The following is a 19,019-nucleotide window of genomic DNA, read 5'->3' on the forward strand; positions in this document are numbered from 1 at the left end:
AAAACACACACACGTATAGGAATCATAACCTTGTTCTTCCTTTATAGAAGTTATCTTCTGCCTTTTTGTGGTTTATATCGGTTCGAATGTTCGTAAAGTGAATTGAAAAATCACTGTTTAGTGCAGATCATGTGTACAGTGCCACGTTAAATAAGGTGCTCAGGATGGTCAAAGTATTGTATTGTTGTACTGTATTGATTTGACTGGTTCTCACATGAGTGGGAAAACAATTGTGAAAAAAAAAAATAAACAGACGTTTTAAGTTCAATAAGTAATAAATATTAAAAAAGTAATTACAATAAATAAAACAACTGAAGCAAACAAAAATAAATATGCAAATAAATCAAAACTAAAACAAAGTGCAAACACACACACACAAAAACAACGACATCAAAGGAAAATATAAAAAATAAACAAAATTAATTGTTTTTTAAACGGTGTGACTTCAATGGAAAAGAATCAAACCAAGCTAACTAGGCATAAACGTACCGCACATGTCTGAATCTTCATCAGAGTTGTCTCCGCAGTCATCCTCACCATCACACAGCCAGACCAGCAGCTTACACAGCGTGTTGTTGCAAACAAACTCATCTGCACGGCACGCCAACGACCCTGCAAACAAAAGATTTGACTTTATTTTAATACTACAACACATGTACAAATGAACAAGTTTAACAAATCACCATGTTACAAACAGTATTCAAATTATTTTTTTTATAATTTGCAGTTTGCAGTTTTATGGACATTTGATTTTTAAATCTGCTAATTTTATGTAAGAGTTTAATATATGCAATAATTCTCACTTCAAAGAACATGAGATCTGGGCTCTCGCTGTCTCAATAAAAAATAACAGGACACTAATTTGCACCTTATTTCAGGGAAAGTTTTTTTTTTTAACATATAATTAAATTACTTGTGAAAGGATTTGAATTTAATAAACTATATCCTATCTGGAACCTTGCACTTTTTTTTTTTACGGTATTTTTAGTATTATTTTTTTTTTTTATAAATATGAATTATTTTTAAATTAAATATCTGAATGAGTTCCCATGTTATTTTCACATGAATATAACCTGTAATTTTTAAAATGGCTTGTATCTGGAGCAGTGCATTCATACAGATTTCTATAAGACATCTAACCATTCATGTTATTTATAAAGATTTATTTCAAAGACATTTTAAATAAATAAATAAATAAACCCCAGCTGGCACTGAGATGCTTTTAATCACCATCAGCTGAAAAGACACTTTTACTTCCTTTAACAACAAGCGTCAAAACATTCTATAAACCCTGATGATGAAATTTATGGAGCCTATTTAGTTCCTCAGGTACAGTAATGCACAAGCATTACAGAGATTGTCAAAGCAAAAGCATCAGCCGGGGAAAATAAGAATGATTTGAACCTATAAAATGACCTGAGATGAGTTTTTGTGGTGGCTTTTATAGGACTAAGTTTGGATCGGAGTTCAGAAAGCATGTTTTATACCAGCTTATAGAGGCTGGTAGACTAAAAGCATTGCTATTTTTTTTTTTTTTTTGAAAATGCATCCTGCTTTTATCACCCTGATCCCTCTATCTTTGTCATCAGGTTTGAGCGGGAGAATTTTTAGGAGGTGTTTGACAGAAATGGATATTAATATCCCAAAGTTTTCCTGAATAAAAGAAGACTGATCCCCGATGCTGGACCAAAGCACGGCAGAAGGGTGCAAATGCAAGACCCACAAATGACCGCCCTTAAGATCAAAGATAAACTGCGCTTAAAACTTGTTTAAAAAATATCTGTTAATAAAAACAAAAACAAAAAAGCAATGTCATAAATGAAATGGTCTCTCATTTAGGCTTTTTATGCCTTACACTATGAAAATATTTACATTTGGGGGGAAATCAATCACTAAAGAAATAACATGTATGTAAATAACATTTAAATATATTAATTAAATCAAATGAATGGACTAATATAATTTAAATGATAATAAATATTTACATTTATTTTATCTACACATCAAAAAAAAAAAGCAAACAACAACAAAGATGTATGTGGATAATAATAAACATTGACTGATTGATATTTTATTTAATAACAAGACCAAACTCATATAAAAACTAATCCACATGCTATTTTTAGAACAGGTTTTTAGTGGACTTTGAAGATTAATTGTTTTATAAGCAACTATGTAACAATGCCCTAGCACAGAATCACCCTGGCAACCAGGACAAACACCACTGCATCAATATTCCGAATTTTACCACTCGCATTATCTTTCAAAATTATTCAAATCTGGTTAACGAACCTTGTTTTGACCAAAATGTGTAAAATGTTATTAAGATTCATATATTTACATAAATCCATTATTTATGCAACTTTTCAGAACTTTCCAGATCTACTCAATCGGTAAAACCAAAACGGCATCACCGTCGAGACTAGAGTAACTCGACGAAGACCAAAGGTGTCCAATTCTGGAAAAAAACACCAGGAAGTACAGAAAATTATTCCAATCAATACTCATTCACTGACTCAGGGCCGCCTGAAAGGAACATGAACTCTGAAGAGACATCTTAAATAAATAAATAAATAAATGTGTTTAGAAACAGGACTTTATCTTTGATGCAAGCACTTCTAAAGAGCCGCAGGTGCAGGGCGGCTGGATTTGTCGATTTGTCTTCACAACAATATCAACAACCGCAATTTTTCAAAACACTGAAATTAGGCCTTTCATGTACTCGCTTGTCATATATCAAGCGGCAACACAGAACCTTTCATCCTCGACAATTTTCACAAATATTGGGGAAACGACTTCCCTCGTGAGGCTGGGGATTTTTCCCGCTCTGTGCCACACACGATTTGGCTGATCTGCCGTAATGTATTCTAGTGATGATCATGTCTGTGAAAATCCCTCAAGTCTGTCACAGTTGAAACTGAAATTTAAAGCCACTGGCGTAAGTATGTCATCCTGTCGCACATGTTTGTCACTCTGGGTCGAATGCCACAGAATAAGGGTTATACGGCCGATGTAAAAGGTACATTTAGTTAACATACTATTTACCTTATATCTGACACTAGCAAACAAAGAATTCTTAAACAACCACATACAGGTCTCTAGTAAAGATAACATGCAGGAAACATTTCAGAAATAAATATAACACAAAATAACTATTTAATTTTCTTAGTTTAGTAAATGTTGATGACTCAGAGCCCTATTTGCACTATGAGTAAATTACTTTTGTATTTTGGTATAGTAAAAGTTAGTTAAATATATACACATTCACAACAACAACAAAACAATAATAATCAACAAATACACCACCACTTCTAGCATTAATATTTTTTTTTTTATTATTTGTATTTAATTGTTTTATGCTATTAAATAAATAATTAATTGAAAGGTTAGTTATTAAAGTATACTCAAAGTATGAAAAACAATATCATATGTGTGAGTAATAATAATATGTGTGTGAGTATGTATGTATATATATATATATATATATATATATTCATACTCACACACACACGTATATATATATATACACATTAGAGCTGGGACAACGCGTCGAGGTCATCGATGACATACACGCAAAAAATACGTCGACGCAAAATATGCACATCGATTCGTCGACCTGTTTTTATTTCTCTAAAAAACGTTTGCAAAACGTCAACCTTATGTGCGCTGAATATACGCGATGGCCGGATAAACATTCTGTCCAACGTTATATAACCAATCCAGGGGGTTTTCTGCATTGATCTTTTTTTTTTTTTGGCAGCTGTCAAAGCCTTATTTGATCGGTGAGTGATGTAGAATAGAATGACTGTTGCGCCTGACAGGGCGCGTACAAGAGAGAGCCCCGGCTGCACGCGCACTCACAGTCTTCAAACAACACGAGCGCTTCTTGCTCTCTCTCTCCTTTGTGCATATTAATCAAAATCATTATACACGATAGAAAAAGGGGAAACACCAAAGTTTCACGCGCGATCGCGCACTCACAGTCTTCAAACTACACGAGCGCTGTCTTGCTCGCTCTCTCTCTCTCTGTCTCTCTCTCTCTCTCTCTCTCTCTCTCTCTCTCTCTCTCCCTCTCCCTCATGCATATTAACCAAAATCATTAGACACAAGGGCGGAACGCCAAAGTTTCCAATGAGCATTCTATGTTTTTTTTCTTCTTCTCCATGACAGGCTGCTGGCTCCCACTGTTATTTTTTTATTTTTTTTTTTTGGGGAAAAGCACTCTCTGTATTAGCTTAAAGCCCTCAAGTTTACATTGGTTACTGTATTCTTTCAATTGCCCTAAACAAGTATTTTGGGTGACCTTTTTATTGAATGCTAGCCATCAAGTTCTTGTTATTTTCATCTGAAAGAAGAACTTTTTTTCAGTAAGCTAGGCCCTATGTGTTCAGTAAGCTTGTTTCAGTAAGCTATGTGTTTTCAAGGCTTCAAGGTTTTATTGAATGCTATCTCTATACAAGTGCAAAGTAATGCATTCTTAGTCAGTCTTTTATTTTGTAATTTTTAGAGCAAAAAACATATATTGCATATTGTTAAGGAATTCATGTTTTTTTTTTCATTCAGATATGAAAATCAATATGTATAAATTGTTAGTAGTCAATTAATGGGGAGATAATCGAAATCGAATCGGTCTGAAAAAATTAATCGTTAGATTAATCGATGCATCGAAAAAATAATCGCTAGATTAATCATTTAAAAAATAATTGTTTATCCCAGCCCTAATACACATGCATACATATATATACAATTTATATGCACACGCATTTTTTTACTTATGTTTAAGTAACTGAAAGTTTAGTTATACTTATGCACGCTCAAAAATAATTTGAAAAATTATGATGATTCCATTAATTGTATTATAATAATAAAATACGTGTTAAATAATTAATTAACTGACAGTTAAGTTACAACTGCACACAATAAATTATGAGTGAACAGTTTGAAAAAATATTGCCGTTATAAATAATTTTATTATTCATTGTATTTTAGATAATATTATTGATTTTACATTGTATGATATTTATATTGTTTGATTATATTTATTGAAACATCAGCTGAAAGGTAACTGTGTACACTAAAATAAATGATTATTAATAATAAATAATAACAACAACAATTAATTATCATCATCATAACCACCTTCTTCCACACAATTAACGTTTGAAACAAACAATGTAGCTCAAGTGAACACATCCCAGTTAAGTACTAGCTAATAGTATGCTAAATATAACTTACTGAACGTTAGACCCTAACAAATCTTTCCCTTCACTCAAAAATGCATAAAATAGAACTTAATTTCAACATTTACTTTCTTGATCCCATGCAAAGCATGCCAGGAAGTAAAAATTAATCGCCCAGATTTCGGAGCCTTACCCTGGTCACAGTTGTCCTCGTCACTTTGATCCAAGCAGTCAAAGACTCGGTCGCACCTCCAGCGAGAGGGAACACAGTGTGCCCGATTACGACACAGGAACTCGTCCTCCTTACACTCCCGGATACAGTCCACCTGCTCACACACACACACACACACACGGTATGATTTGATTTCAATAACACAATAAATGAAGAGGCATGTCCTCTTTAGCAATGACCTTTGACCTTTTCCTAGAGCTAAAATTGCTTTTTATATATAACGCATGGAAGAAATGTGGCCTTGGCTCTCCAGGGGCCCTTGAAAAAGAGGTCTGATTTAATGGGCCTTATTAGGACAGGCAAACTGGTTTGAACTGTTGACACTGCATTATGAGTGAGGGTGTAATTAAAGCAAAGTCCCTGGAGAAAACAGAGCGCAGTCTTGAGGAACCCGCCTGCTGTTATCAAGAGAACGCTGCAGCAGAGTTAAAAAGGGAAAGTTCACACAAAAAAGCGCATCCTGTCATCGCCCTGAATAATTTCACACTACTTTTAGGTCCTTTTTAGAGCTTGAACATGTTGCGCCCCATTCACTTCTGTTGTGTTGATGAAAACAGGAGGAACACTTCAAAATATCACATTTTATTGAACAAAGTCATTTGAGTTTGGGTGAGTAACGAGGGTGAATAAACATTATTATTTTTTATGAAAATGTAATAACATTTTTCATTACATTTCTTTATAAAATGTATTGTTAAATGTATTATTATTATTAATGAAATAGTTTCCTGTATTATATTATAACTACATTAATAAACAGACAGGTTAGTTGTAACTGTGTACACTCCAAAAAGATATATATATATATATATATATATATATATATATATATATATATATATATATATATATATATATATATATATATATATATATATATATATATATATATATATATATATATATATATATATATAAATATATATTATTATTAAAATATAATTATTGATTAACTAACTGAAGGGTTATTTATAATTTAGACAAAATTTAATATTTAATATAAATTCAATTATATTTATTTTATATATTTATGTATTATCTAACTGAAAAGATAGTTATAACTGTGTACTCAAAATTAATTCGAAAAAATATTATAAATATTTACTTATTTATTGACTTTTATTTAAATATATTAATTAAACAAGTAACAGCAGGTTAGCTATAAACATATACACTCAAAAAAGTAATACTAATATTGTTGCTGCTGCTCCTAATAATAATAATAATAATAATAATAATAATAATAACCACACAGTTTTAATCACAATATAAAACAGGAGTGATTTGAATGTTTTGGACTCCATTGACCTCCACTATACTGATAAAACAGTTGAAATATTCTTCAAATTATTATTATTATTATTATTATTATTATTATTATTATTATTATTTGTTGTAAAAAAAAAGAAAAAAAAGAAAGAAGTTTGGATTTTCCTGACGGCGAGTAAACGACAACATTTTTCATTTATGCGTGAACTATCCCTTTAAAAAGTACTTGAAAGTATATCAGTTCTCCAGTAAACACTTTATTGTAATAAACCAATGCTTTTTTCCCCAACTGACCTCGTCGGATCCATCTGAACAGTCGTTCTGTCCGTCGCAGCGTTGGCCGGCCGACACACAGCCTCCTCCAACACAAACATACTCATTCTGAGCACATGACGTAGGTCGAGCTGCACAGACACAAGGAATTCACTAATTAATTAAAGTCTCACAAGGATTCTTCCCTCAAAAAATCCTCTCATATCCAATAATAAGACAAGTCAATCTCCATGTCCCGGGACAGTTTGCTCCTTGAAAGAATCCGTATGGCACACGTGACTCCCTGCTGCAGACCGGCTCAGCGTGAAATACACAGAGCTGCAGTTTCAGTCTGCAAGAGGTCGTGAGAGATCTCTGGCTGCACTTTTTGAAGTGTTTTCAGCCACATTAATATTAATCGTAGGGTAAAATTCCCCTGACTAGCCTTGGCTTACAAGGAAGAAGCAAAAAAAAAAAAAAAGGGAGAGTGTAAGAGCTTTCTGAATGCATCTCCAGCGGTCTTACGATCAGAAAACTTCACTGGGCCTTTGCAGGCGTGGATGGACTCAGACACCCAGTGCACAGCACACGATGCTGAAATATTCAAGATGAGGGCCAAGAAAGTAAAAACCAAAAAAAATGAGAAGCACTTCAAGTCTCTTGGGGTTTAAGTAACAGTTGAAGCTGAGGTTCATCCATTACATGCATTATTCTGAGTCCTTGAGTATTTGTGAGTTCTTTAGCTTTAGATAAAAGTTCAATAATAAATATATAATGCGATGCAATATTTTTGTGAGCAGCAGCCACTTGGACGATGCAACGTCAGCTACAGGACAACCGTGCCAGTGCACTCCCCACACACTTGCTACTTGTGAGAAGAGAGAGAGAGAGTAATAGTAATATTTTATAGGATTTTAGTGACAAATAAATACATAACATTTAAACAAATTCATTCCCTTTAAATTGCATTTTCATTTATTAACTAATATATACATACTGACTTAAACTGACTTCAAATTCTTGACTTTATATTGACGTCAATGCTCTGGGGAGGAGCGTAGCTGCTATTGATACCACAGAGGAAGTGAATATTGAAAAACCCAGCTTGAGTAAGTGGATTTGCCATCTGTTTTGCAGGAATAGATGAAAAGCGAGATGAGAGGATGATATTTTGCATCCTTATGTAAATGCAGTGAAAGCAATACAGGTAGACGTTCTGGGTGCACATAAATACTTGCCACAGAAAAAGACACACTTCTTTATAGCAGCCTCTTTTAAAGCAGAAATTGGGCCGGAGTGTTTGCAGGTGTACTATACTTGTATTAAGTGTTCTTAAGCAGCAGTAGTGTTTTAGACTCAAAGGAGTCTAACGCTGAGATAGGAACAAGCTATTCCCTGGAACGAAACTCTTTGGGTGACATTTAAATGCCGAAGATGACAAATGTGGGGTCGTTTTGCTGTTAGTTTTAAGTGGTAGTAGTTTAGCGGTTTTAAATGAAGGCAGCATAGCAGGGTTTGAGGCAGCGCAGAGATCTCCAGTCATCATTCTGAAGTTGTAGGCCTGTGATTCCCTTTGGATAAAAGGTGTCTGCTCGGTGACATGTGATGATAGGAGTGCCAAGCTAGCTGTCTGGGAACAGCTTTGATTGGTTCCGGATCGGTTTGCATTATTTAAAGAGCGTGTGAAAGCAGCTAACCTGTCATGGCAGTGTTGGCAGGGCTGCAGTTGGCCTCATCTTCCCCGGTTTTGCAGTCTTCCTGTCCATCACAGAGCCATTTGACTGAGATACAGAGATGATTCAGGCACTGGAACTGATCCTCGGAGCAGTGGCTCTCACAGCCTCTCTGGAAACACACGCATGGGATATCAGCACTTTAACAGGAACCAGATGAACAATGTTTAGCAATGGTGTGATTGACGAATGTGCTACTTGAAACCTCATCTGAGTTATCAGTGCAGTCGAAGTCGCCGTCGCAACGGAAGCGCGAGGAGATGCACTCTCCGTTGGCACAAATGAAATTTTTTGAATTGCATGTTACTGGCTCTGAAAAAAGAAGAGAGAGAAAGAAATGGATGGATTCAGAATTTGGAATTATTTTACTACTGGAAACAAGGAATACTGAAAGCAGGATCAACTTTTGGCAGCAGTAAAACAAACAAACAAATGGCTAAACAACATTTTTTTTTTTGTATTGCTATGAACAAAAAAAAAAAAAAAAAAAAAAAAAAAAATACAAATCCAGACTTTCCTGAGTAAGATCTGTCAGGAAGCCTAGGAAATGCAATGGAGAAAATGTGAAAATGAGTGCAAGTAAATGAGAAAAAGACCTGAACGTCAAACAAACAGACAGAAAAGGTGTATTAAAAAAGAAAAAAGACAAACATAAATAAATGCAAACAAATTAAATAAAGGCAGAAAGAAAGAACGAAAGAGAGAAAAAAGTGTGTTTGAAATATATAATATTAGAAATACAGAAAAAAGGAACAAGCAAAACAAGCAAACAAATGAATGAAAAAATAGCAAACAGAACAGTAAATAAGCAAGCAAACAAAATGAGAAAAATGATAGATAAAATGAATTAAAAACTGAATTAAAAAAGAAAGAACAAGTGACAAAAAAAGAAGAAAAAAAAACAAAAACAAAAATCTTTAAAATAAAAGTGAATTAGAAAACAAACTAAAGACGCCCTTAATGAACTAAGGAAAGATCAAAAGTAGTAAGAAATGAACAAACAATAAAAAAAATAAACAAAACAAAAATAAGAAAAACAAACAAATGAAAGATTAAAGAAAGAAACTCCAGACAGTATGAACAAATGAAAGATACAAAAAAAGAAAGAAACAAAATGATGAAATACAGAAATACACAAAACTAAACAAATGAACAAACAAATGAGAATACAGAAATTAAAGAATACAGACAAAATGAACGAACGAAGATATTAAAAGTAAAAAAGAAACCGGTAAGAAAGAAAGAATGAACAGAGGGAGCACAGATCTCCTCGATCACAATAACTGAGTGCTGCTGTGTCACTTCTCTAACTCTATTATCAGTCTCTCTGCATCCAGCTCCAGCACTCCACTGATTATCCTCCCTGACATCACGACCCGATGAGAGCCTTTCTATCCTCCCAGTGATGTCTCTGTGTTAGGCTCCCAAGGTGAATCCAGCAGAGGAAAAGAAATCGAACCTCTGTCTGGTTTCCCTCCCACTAAGCAAGCAAGCAAATACACCAGGATATTACAGCAGGACGCACACACATTTCAGAGTGGGAATTCATCTCTAGATTAATAGGCGACGATACACGAGTCATATTTCCTCTCTTATCAGAGAGAAATCATGCAAAAATAGACCCTTATGTACACAAAAGACACTTTCTGCTAGTTGAAATGTAAGCTTGAATCTAACAAATGCTGTTCAGTAGCCTGTGTTCTTTAAGATTGTTAAAAACGGGCTCTAGAGAGACGCTGCATGCGGATACTGAATAAATAACGTCTGTATTAGTGTCTGCTGTGAAGTAGATCAGTGAAGGATCCATGAGCTCGCTTTTAATTGAAAGAGAAGGAGAGATTGATAGCGAAAGAATGAGAGAGAGGAAAATGGAGGTAGGGAGACTGAGAGGAGCATGAACTGAATGTGAAAATCAACAGCACACAAACTAACAGCTCATAAAATCTACAAGTCTGACATGTCAGCTGGAGAAACCTTCAGCACAATTGTTGATCTTTAGTTAATAATGACGAGCCAAAAGCTGCTTTAAAACTGGCACTGATTGAGTATGTTGTGTAACCTCAAAAGTTTCGAACAAATACCAACTAGTAGATTTACTTTCAAGGGAAAGGAAGGACAAAGGAAGGGAACTGGAAAAAAGGACAGGAAAGGAAAGGAAAGGAAAGAAAAGGAAAGGAAAGGAAAGGAAAGGGGTACGGTAGGGCAGGGAAGGGAAGGGGTAGGAAATGAAAGGGGTAGGAAAGGGAAGGGAAGGGGAAGGGGTACGATAGGACAGGGAAGGGAAGGGAAGGGAAGGGAAGGGAAGGGAAGGGAAGGGAAGGGGGAAGGGAAGGGGAAAGGAAAGGGAAAGGGTTACGATAGGGCAGGGAAGGAAAGGAAAGGAAAGGAAATGAAAGGAAAGGGGTACGGTAGCGCAGGGAAGGGAAAGGAAGGAAAGGAAAGGAAAGGGAAGGGAAGGGAAGGGAAGGAAAGGAAAGGAAAGGAAAGGAAAGGAAAGGAAAGGAAGGAAAGGAAAGGAAAGGAAAGGAAAGGAAAGGAAAGGAAAGGAAAGGAAAATAAAAGAAAGGGGTACGGTAGGGTAAAAAAGGAAAGGAAAGGAAAGGAAAGGAAAGGAAAGGAAAGGAAAGGAAAGGAAAGGAAAGGAAAATACATTTAAAGTAAAAGGTACGAAAGAAAAATCAGGGAAAAGGTAAGGGGAAGGAGAGGAGGATGAAGGATGAAGAGGAGTGGGATGGAAAAGAGGAACAGGAAAGGGAACGAAAAGGAAAGGAAACCAAACTAAGGCAAAAGTAAAAACAAAGGAAAGAAAATGTAAAGCAAAAGGAAGTAAAGGAAAACGGGCTAAAGAAGGGGACAATGATGAACAGGAGGAAGAGGAAAGAGGAGGAAAAGGAAGAAAATGAAAAGTAAAATAAAACAAAGGGAAGGAAAGGGGAAAACAAAGGAAATGTAAAGTAAAAAATAAATAATGGAAAACAGGAAAGAAAAGCATTTGGAAGTAAAAGTGTAACAGGAAGTAGAAAAAGAAAGGAACAAAGTATCAGTGAGGTGGAAATTATGCCATTGTGCTCTCTTCTGCAAGCACATGTCCGACTTGCATCATGATCACATTGTGAATAAATGATAGCAGTGGGTCTGTAATCTAGTAAATAAATGGTCCAGGCTCACGCCTACAGCACAGAGGAGAAACAACATACATGGGCGTTAATCACAGGAGCCGATGCCAGGAGCAACAGCAGCTCTGCCATTAAATCCAAATTGCAGATCAGGGTGAGAGATCGATTCTGCCATTCACTGGGACACTTTCTCCGCTAACTGTCAATCAACGTCACAGGGCTGACAAAAAACAGAGCTGCACTCCAGCGGACAGTGGTTAGCAACATCCTGAAAAGACAGGCAAAATACCTGTCTGCATTTCAGGGAAATTGAAATAATCACTACTTGGGCGACACATAAACTTCCAGAGCAATCAACACACAATCTCATTCTCACTGTGTATTTTGCTCTCATTTGAAAGTGTGAAGCTAGAGGCTGAAGACACAGTTGAAGTGTGATGAGATCCACTGGGCCTTAGGAGCTTTGACTAGTGGAGAACTTTGCCTATATAATGACCCAGCCATCAGGGGAAAAATAGGGAATATATATGGAGATTCGAGACAACAGCCACACACACACACACACACAGTGATGAAGTATATTTGGACACAGTTTGAGACCTATGTATGTGCTCTTCAAAAGAAAAAGACGGTTCAGTGAAACCCTGCTGTGTCTGTATGTCTAGTTGTGTTAAGAGGAACATATGAAAGCTGCATGTACTTAAATGTCAAAGCACGATGATTATAGCATGATTATAGCATTACACTAAACTACTGCAAACATAACAGCACAGTGAAACTAAATAATGAAATATAAAGAAACTAAAGTAAGCAACAAATCACAGCCCAACGAAACTAAACACAAAATAACAAAACCACAAAAAAACAGCGCAACAAAACTTCACTAAACAACAAAGTACAATGAAACTACACAATTCAGCACAATGAACCAATACTAATTCAAGCTAAACTAAACTAAACTAAACACAGCACAGTTACACTAAACTAAATAACAAAACAATGAAACTAAACAATGCAGCATAATGAACCTAAACCAAACCAAACTAACTAAACAATATATCACAACAATATACAAAAAACAACACAAACTTTACAAAACTAATCAAAACTAACTAAACTAAACAACAAAGTACAAGTAAACTAAACTAAACCACACAACAATTAATCTAAACTAAAAACAACAACAACAAATTCACTTATCACAACACTTTACAAATTAACAAAAACAATTAAACTAAACTAAACTAGACAAAACTTAAACAACCATACTAACTAAACACAGTGCATAATGTACCTAAACTAAACCAAACTAACTAAACAATATACAAAAAAAACACAATGAAACTATAGAAAACTAATCCAAACTAAACAACAAAGTACAAGTGAACTAAACTAAACACACAGCATTGAATCAAAACTAAAAAAAAAAAAAAACACAAAACTTTACAAATTATCAAAACAACAATGAAACTAAACAAAACTAGACAAAACTAAGCCAAACCAAACTAACTAAACACAGTGCACATAAACTTAACTACAGCTCAATGACACTAAAACAAACTAAACTAAATAGTACACCACAATGAAACTTCACAAAATAATAAAACAATGAAACTAACAACTAATCCAATCCATCTAAACTAAACAACACAGCACAATGAAAAAACTAAACAAAACAGCAAACAACTAAACTAGACTAAACTAAACCAAACGGCACAATCAAACATACACTAAACTAAACACGGCAGAACTAAACTAAACAGTACATATCACTTCAATTAGAAAAACAACAAAATGCAAACACTACAAATCAAAACATTTGGATTTTAGTTTGTTTGAACTGTGCTTAACCAAAAAAAGCTTTGAACAACTTAAATAAGAGATTAAATGCAGGAATCACGTACTGCAGTTCTCTTCGTCTGAATTGTCGCTGCAGTCGCTCTGCCCATCACACCTCCAGTGGTCCGGGATGCAGTTGTTGTCCTTGCAGCGAAATTCATGTGGCCCACATGTCTTTTCATCTGCATTCACAAACAAACAAACAAAGCCTTCATCTAAATTCCCTCATAAATATTACAAATAGCATGTATAACTTTCAAAACTGTCATTTTTATACAATATTCAATAGAAAACAAGGATTTGTTACCAAGCATAAACTTTGTACTTTGATTTGTAGGTTGGTATTTTAATATTTTACAAATAAATGTTAAGTTTTACCAGCAACCGCACCAACACTTTTTTTTTTTTTGTCTTCACAGAATCCCACAAGGCTGAAATGGTGTAAATCATATTTCCCTTGCTCTGATATAATCAACATGCTAATCCGAGCTGATTTGAGTACAGGAAATCTGAAATGCAATTTCCCCTCATCTGAATGTCGGCGGCGACTAATCCAACTATCATGAGAGATGATGAGAACATAATGCATGATTAATTGACAATCACAATGCTGTGTTTGACTGCTAATTCCCCGACTTAAAATGACATTAAGAGAATTCTAATTTAGAAAGAACAAGGCTGGAATATTAAGATTTTTCCCTCAAATAGCCTTAGGACTCAAATCATCTTCAAATTAGAAGAGAATTTTGCTCATTAAAACTAAATAGAGAATATGAGTATGCTTTCACACTAAATTTGACACGTATAAAAGAAGAAAAGTTAACTGAATAGTCAAAATATTGAAAAAAAACAAACAATTATTTACTTAATTTCACTAGTTCACAGAGTTATTAACACACAAACAAACAGAGGAGGTATATTGAATTAATTCATTGTTTAATGCATTAGTGCTAGTCTGTATGCTTTCAGTAAGCTGTGTACAGGCAGAGTTCTCGGCTAATTAGCTTTTGCCGACATGCTGCCAACATGAGGCAGATCATGGTAAATAATTCAAAATAAATAAATAGGATCATGTTGCGATGTGCGAGGCCACATCCAACAAATTAAGAGCGGTGCTCAATGCGTCAGAGCATGGCAGCATGCTGAATGTTTCATGAGAGCTCAATCCAATGAGCCATTCTTCTGAAAAAAACGTTAATGGTGATCTTTAGTCATGATGCGATAAAAAAAAGACAAAAAAACTTAGAAGCAGCGCGCAACGATTCAAAGACAGAGCAAACGAGGAGAGTATGTGGTATTGTGCTGAAAAGACAAAGAAGGAAAAACATTGAATTTTTAATAATCAACAACAATAATATTAATATGTATTCATTACTGATATTATAAACAATAATTAATAAACAAAATAGTGTAATATTTAAATAATTAGTTATTACAGATATATAAAAAAAGCTACAATGACACAAAGTACCTCAGTAATTAAAGATAAGTGACTTATAAACAATGCATATATATAAATATAAGTAAAAACTATTAAATTCAATTTATATTTACTACTACCGCCCCTTCTAATAGTGTATGCAATGATATTTAATCATTATCAGTATTATAAATATTATTTTATAATAACGTAATATTTAAATAATTGATTGGAATATTTTATTATTTTAAAAAAATATTTCAAATATTTTAAGCGTTTATTTTCATCACTATCACAAAATGTAATAGCAACTGATGATTCAGCGATTTTCTATAATTTTGTCTTTTTTGATTTAGTAATCAATAGTGGTGAATAATTAAGTTTTTTTTTTTTTTTTTTTTTCCGGATCTTTCCAAATGAGAGAAGGGATTTTCAGTTAATCATGTGACAACCCCCCCCCCCCCCCCCCCCAAAAAAAAAAAAACTGCCTCAAGACCCCAGCTTTCTATTCCAGTCCACTGCACTCAGTCTATCCATTTTCCAATGACCATTTCCATCAAAGGTTCTGGTCCCCTTTTCATCTCAGTCAAGCTGTCCATACACTGTATCGATGTCTTCTTTGTCCCTTATGCAGCCACTAGTGGATGCATTTCATCTTAGTATCTCTTTAGAAAATGCCCCATTTCCAAAGAGATGTAAGCAAGTTATTGATTTTTTTGGAGATGAAGCTCCACTCTACTGATGGACACTCAGACAGACATTTAGGGAACGTCCTCTCTTTTGGTTAAAAATCAATACAGTATTATGCTGGGTAAATGTGAATATTCCATTATATTCTCTTAATGAGGTAAAGTGTATAATTGTGTCGTGTATCAAGGGAAATCAAATACATTCTCCAAAATATCAATATTGCCCAAGACCGTACGCAATTGCAGCACACAGAGAGACAGAAAAGGACCTCATTGAGAACTAAAGCTGTTAGGCTAAAGACTTTAAGAACATCATAATTCTCACACATTTGTCAAATTTAGCCAATTAATGTAATTATTAGTAGTCGAAGTAGTATAGAAATATATAAAATATTTATACAAATTATGAAACAATCTAATAAGTAAAAACAAAATCAATAAATCAATCAATACATTTTATTGTGTGTATGTATGTGTGTGTGTGTGTGTATGTATATATATATATATATATATATATATATATATCATAGCTTACAATTAAAAAGTTACAATTTGAGTAATCTGAGATATAATATATATATATATATATATATATATATATATATATATATATATATATATATATATATATATATATATATATATATATATATATATCTCAGATTACTCAAAGTGTAACTTTTTAATTGTAAGCTATGACAGGACAGGAAAAGTTTCATTTGATCCTACTAGACAATTTAGCACTCAACTTAAAAGTATGTTTCTTTGACTAGGAAAGCTTCAGTATGTTTTGAAGAACACTACTGCAGTGAAAAACTTCCTCCAAAGTCCCAAACGGCAAAAAAAATAACTTTAGCTCACTTCCTTCTTGCAATGCACTAAACTTTCCCAGTAATGAAAGCCAGTGGGCAAGTTGGTTCCTTGGAGAGGTGGACAGTAACGGAGATTCAGTGCAGAACACCGAATCTCATTTATAAAAACTATTATGTTTTATTAGGTTGGATGGATCGATATAAAGTAAAAAAACTATTTACAAGACAATTTGTAACTGCGATATCACCTAATGCACTTGACAGCCATTACAAGCTGCAGAGAGAAACATTACTAGCAATAATGTAAGAGGAGCCTTCAAAATGCCAAACAACGCTAACAAAAAGGACACACAGAGGAAGCCTTTTTTTGAAGAGGCGAGGTCTTTTAAAGTCAACACAAATAATATAAATTTATTCCGTAAATTCCATAAAGTGGAATAGTAACACGTCGTCTACAAGCCAAAGCAGCTGCTTTGCAACACACATGGAACAGTGCTTGGTTAAAACAGGGAAAAAAATGAATCTGCATAATAATCATCCATTTTGGGCCCAGTGGAGAAGACTAATCGGTTAGCTGCTCATAAAGCAAACAAAACACAACCTGACAACGCTCGCCCTGAGAAAACGTTAGTGCTCGGGTGAGCGGTTTCCAACGAAATGCCTCTTAGCGTGCCAGCACATCCTCAAAACCTCAAGATTACACTTGGAACTCTTCTTTATTCATCTGGGTCTGTCCTCTGGGCAAAATTAAAGCAAATTGAATATTTAAGGAGCTCAGACCAACAGATATTTCTCACTCTGAAATTTAAGGAGGATATTTATATTTTATGTTAATGATGAGTGAGAGGTAATGCATGGCGATGGCGAGCGACTCACCGCAGTTGGCTTCATCCGAGCCGTCGGCGCAGTCGGGGTCCTCGTCGCACACCCACAGCTTGGAGATGCAGTGCATTGTGGTCTTGCACTGAAACTGGGACGGCGAGCAAGTGTTCTCGGCTAGAGACGTGGAGAGAAGGAGAGATGATCAAAACCATGAGAAGAAAAGTTCAGTTGACAAACCGCAGACTAACTTTTACAGATTTTAGCGCTACTTTTAGGAATCCAACAGATTGTCCAGGCTTTTTTTCTACTGCGACACTTTTTGAAAGAGCAAAGAATCAGTAATAGACTGCAGAAAACTGTGCTTTGATCTTCCCACAAACCCTCAGAAAAAAAGGAAATAACAGGAACGTTGCTCGCAGCAGGTGATCTGAGGTCCGACAGTGACTGCCTTGCAATTGATTGTATATATGGAGGCAAATTAGCGCACAAACATTGCTTTGATGGCTGTAGCCATGGCACTTAGATAAATTAAAAGACAACATTTCTAATTGCTTCACACATCATTATATATTTTGAAAATACACTCACCTAAAGGATTATTAGGAACACCTGTTCAATTATCTAATCAACCAGTCACATGGCAGTTGCTTCAATGCATTTAGTGGTGTGGTCCTGGTCAAGACAATCTCCTGAACTCCAAACTGAATGTCAGAATGGGAAAGAAAGGTAATTTAAGCAATTTTGAGCGTGGCATGGTTGTTGGTGCCAGATGGGCCGGTCTGAGTATTTCACAGTCTGCTCAGTTACTGGGATTTTCACGCACAACCACCTCTGAATGAAATAATCACTCGTTCCAACCGAGGTATGCAGCAAAGCATTTGTGAAGCCACAACACGCACAACCTTGAGGCGGATGGGCTACAACAGCAGAAGACCCCACCGGGTACCACTCATCTCCACTACAAATAGGACAAAGAGGCTACAATTTGCATGAGCTCACCAAAATTGGACAGTTGAAGACTGGAAAAATGTTTCCTTGTCTGATGAGTCTCGATTTCTGTTGAGACATTCAGATGGTAGAGTCAGAATTGGGTGTAAACAGAATGAGAAAATGGATCCATCATGCCTTGTTACCACTGTGCAGGCTGCTGGTGGTGGTGTAATGGTGTGGGGGATGTTTTCTTGGCACACTTTATGTCCCTTAGTGTCAATTGGGCGTCGTTTAAATGCCACGGCCTACCTGAGCCTTGTTTCTGACCATGTCCATCCCTTTATGACCATCAAGTACCCATCCTCCGATGGCTACTTCCAGCAGGATAACGCACCATGTCACAAAGCTCGAATTATTTCAAATTGGTTTCTTGAACATGACAATGAGTTCACTTTACTCAAATGGCCCCCACAGTCACCAGATCTCAACCCAATAGAGCATCTTTGGGATGTGGTGGAACGGAAGCTTCGTGCCCTGAATGTGCATCCCACAAATCTCCAGCAACTGCAAGATGCTGTCCTATCAATATGGGCCAACATCTCTAAAGAATGCTTTCAGCACCTTGTTGAATCAATGCCACGTAGAATTAAGAGAGTTCTGAAGGCGAAAGGGGGTCAAACACAGTATTAGTATGGTGCTCCTAATAATCCTTTAGGTGAGTGTTT

At 35.2% G+C, this 19,019-nt stretch overlaps 1 protein-coding gene across 1 annotated transcript in view; it reads right to left on the reverse strand.

The window, feature by feature from the left end:
• Positions 1-19,019, reverse strand: part of LOC127943256 (low-density lipoprotein receptor-related protein 1B) — a 208,603-nt gene that overhangs the window by 24,748 nt on the left and 164,836 nt on the right. The window contains exons 66-72 of the mRNA XM_052539581.1: positions 17,419-17,538; positions 13,687-13,803; positions 8,872-8,978; positions 8,631-8,778; positions 6,976-7,085; positions 5,374-5,506; positions 490-612 (exon numbers count right to left, since the gene is read on the reverse strand). Of these exons, the coding sequence (XP_052395541.1) occupies positions 490-612; positions 5,374-5,506; positions 6,976-7,085; positions 8,631-8,778; positions 8,872-8,978; positions 13,687-13,803; positions 17,419-17,538 (858 nt within the window). The remainder of the gene's footprint in view (positions 1-489; positions 613-5,373; positions 5,507-6,975; positions 7,086-8,630; positions 8,779-8,871; positions 8,979-13,686; positions 13,804-17,418; positions 17,539-19,019) is intronic.

Source organism: Carassius gibelio, chromosome A22 (genome assembly GCF_023724105.1).
Source record: "Carassius gibelio isolate Cgi1373 ecotype wild population from Czech Republic chromosome A22, carGib1.2-hapl.c, whole genome shotgun sequence".
Taxonomy (NCBI): Eukaryota; Metazoa; Chordata; class Actinopteri; order Cypriniformes; family Cyprinidae; genus Carassius; species Carassius gibelio.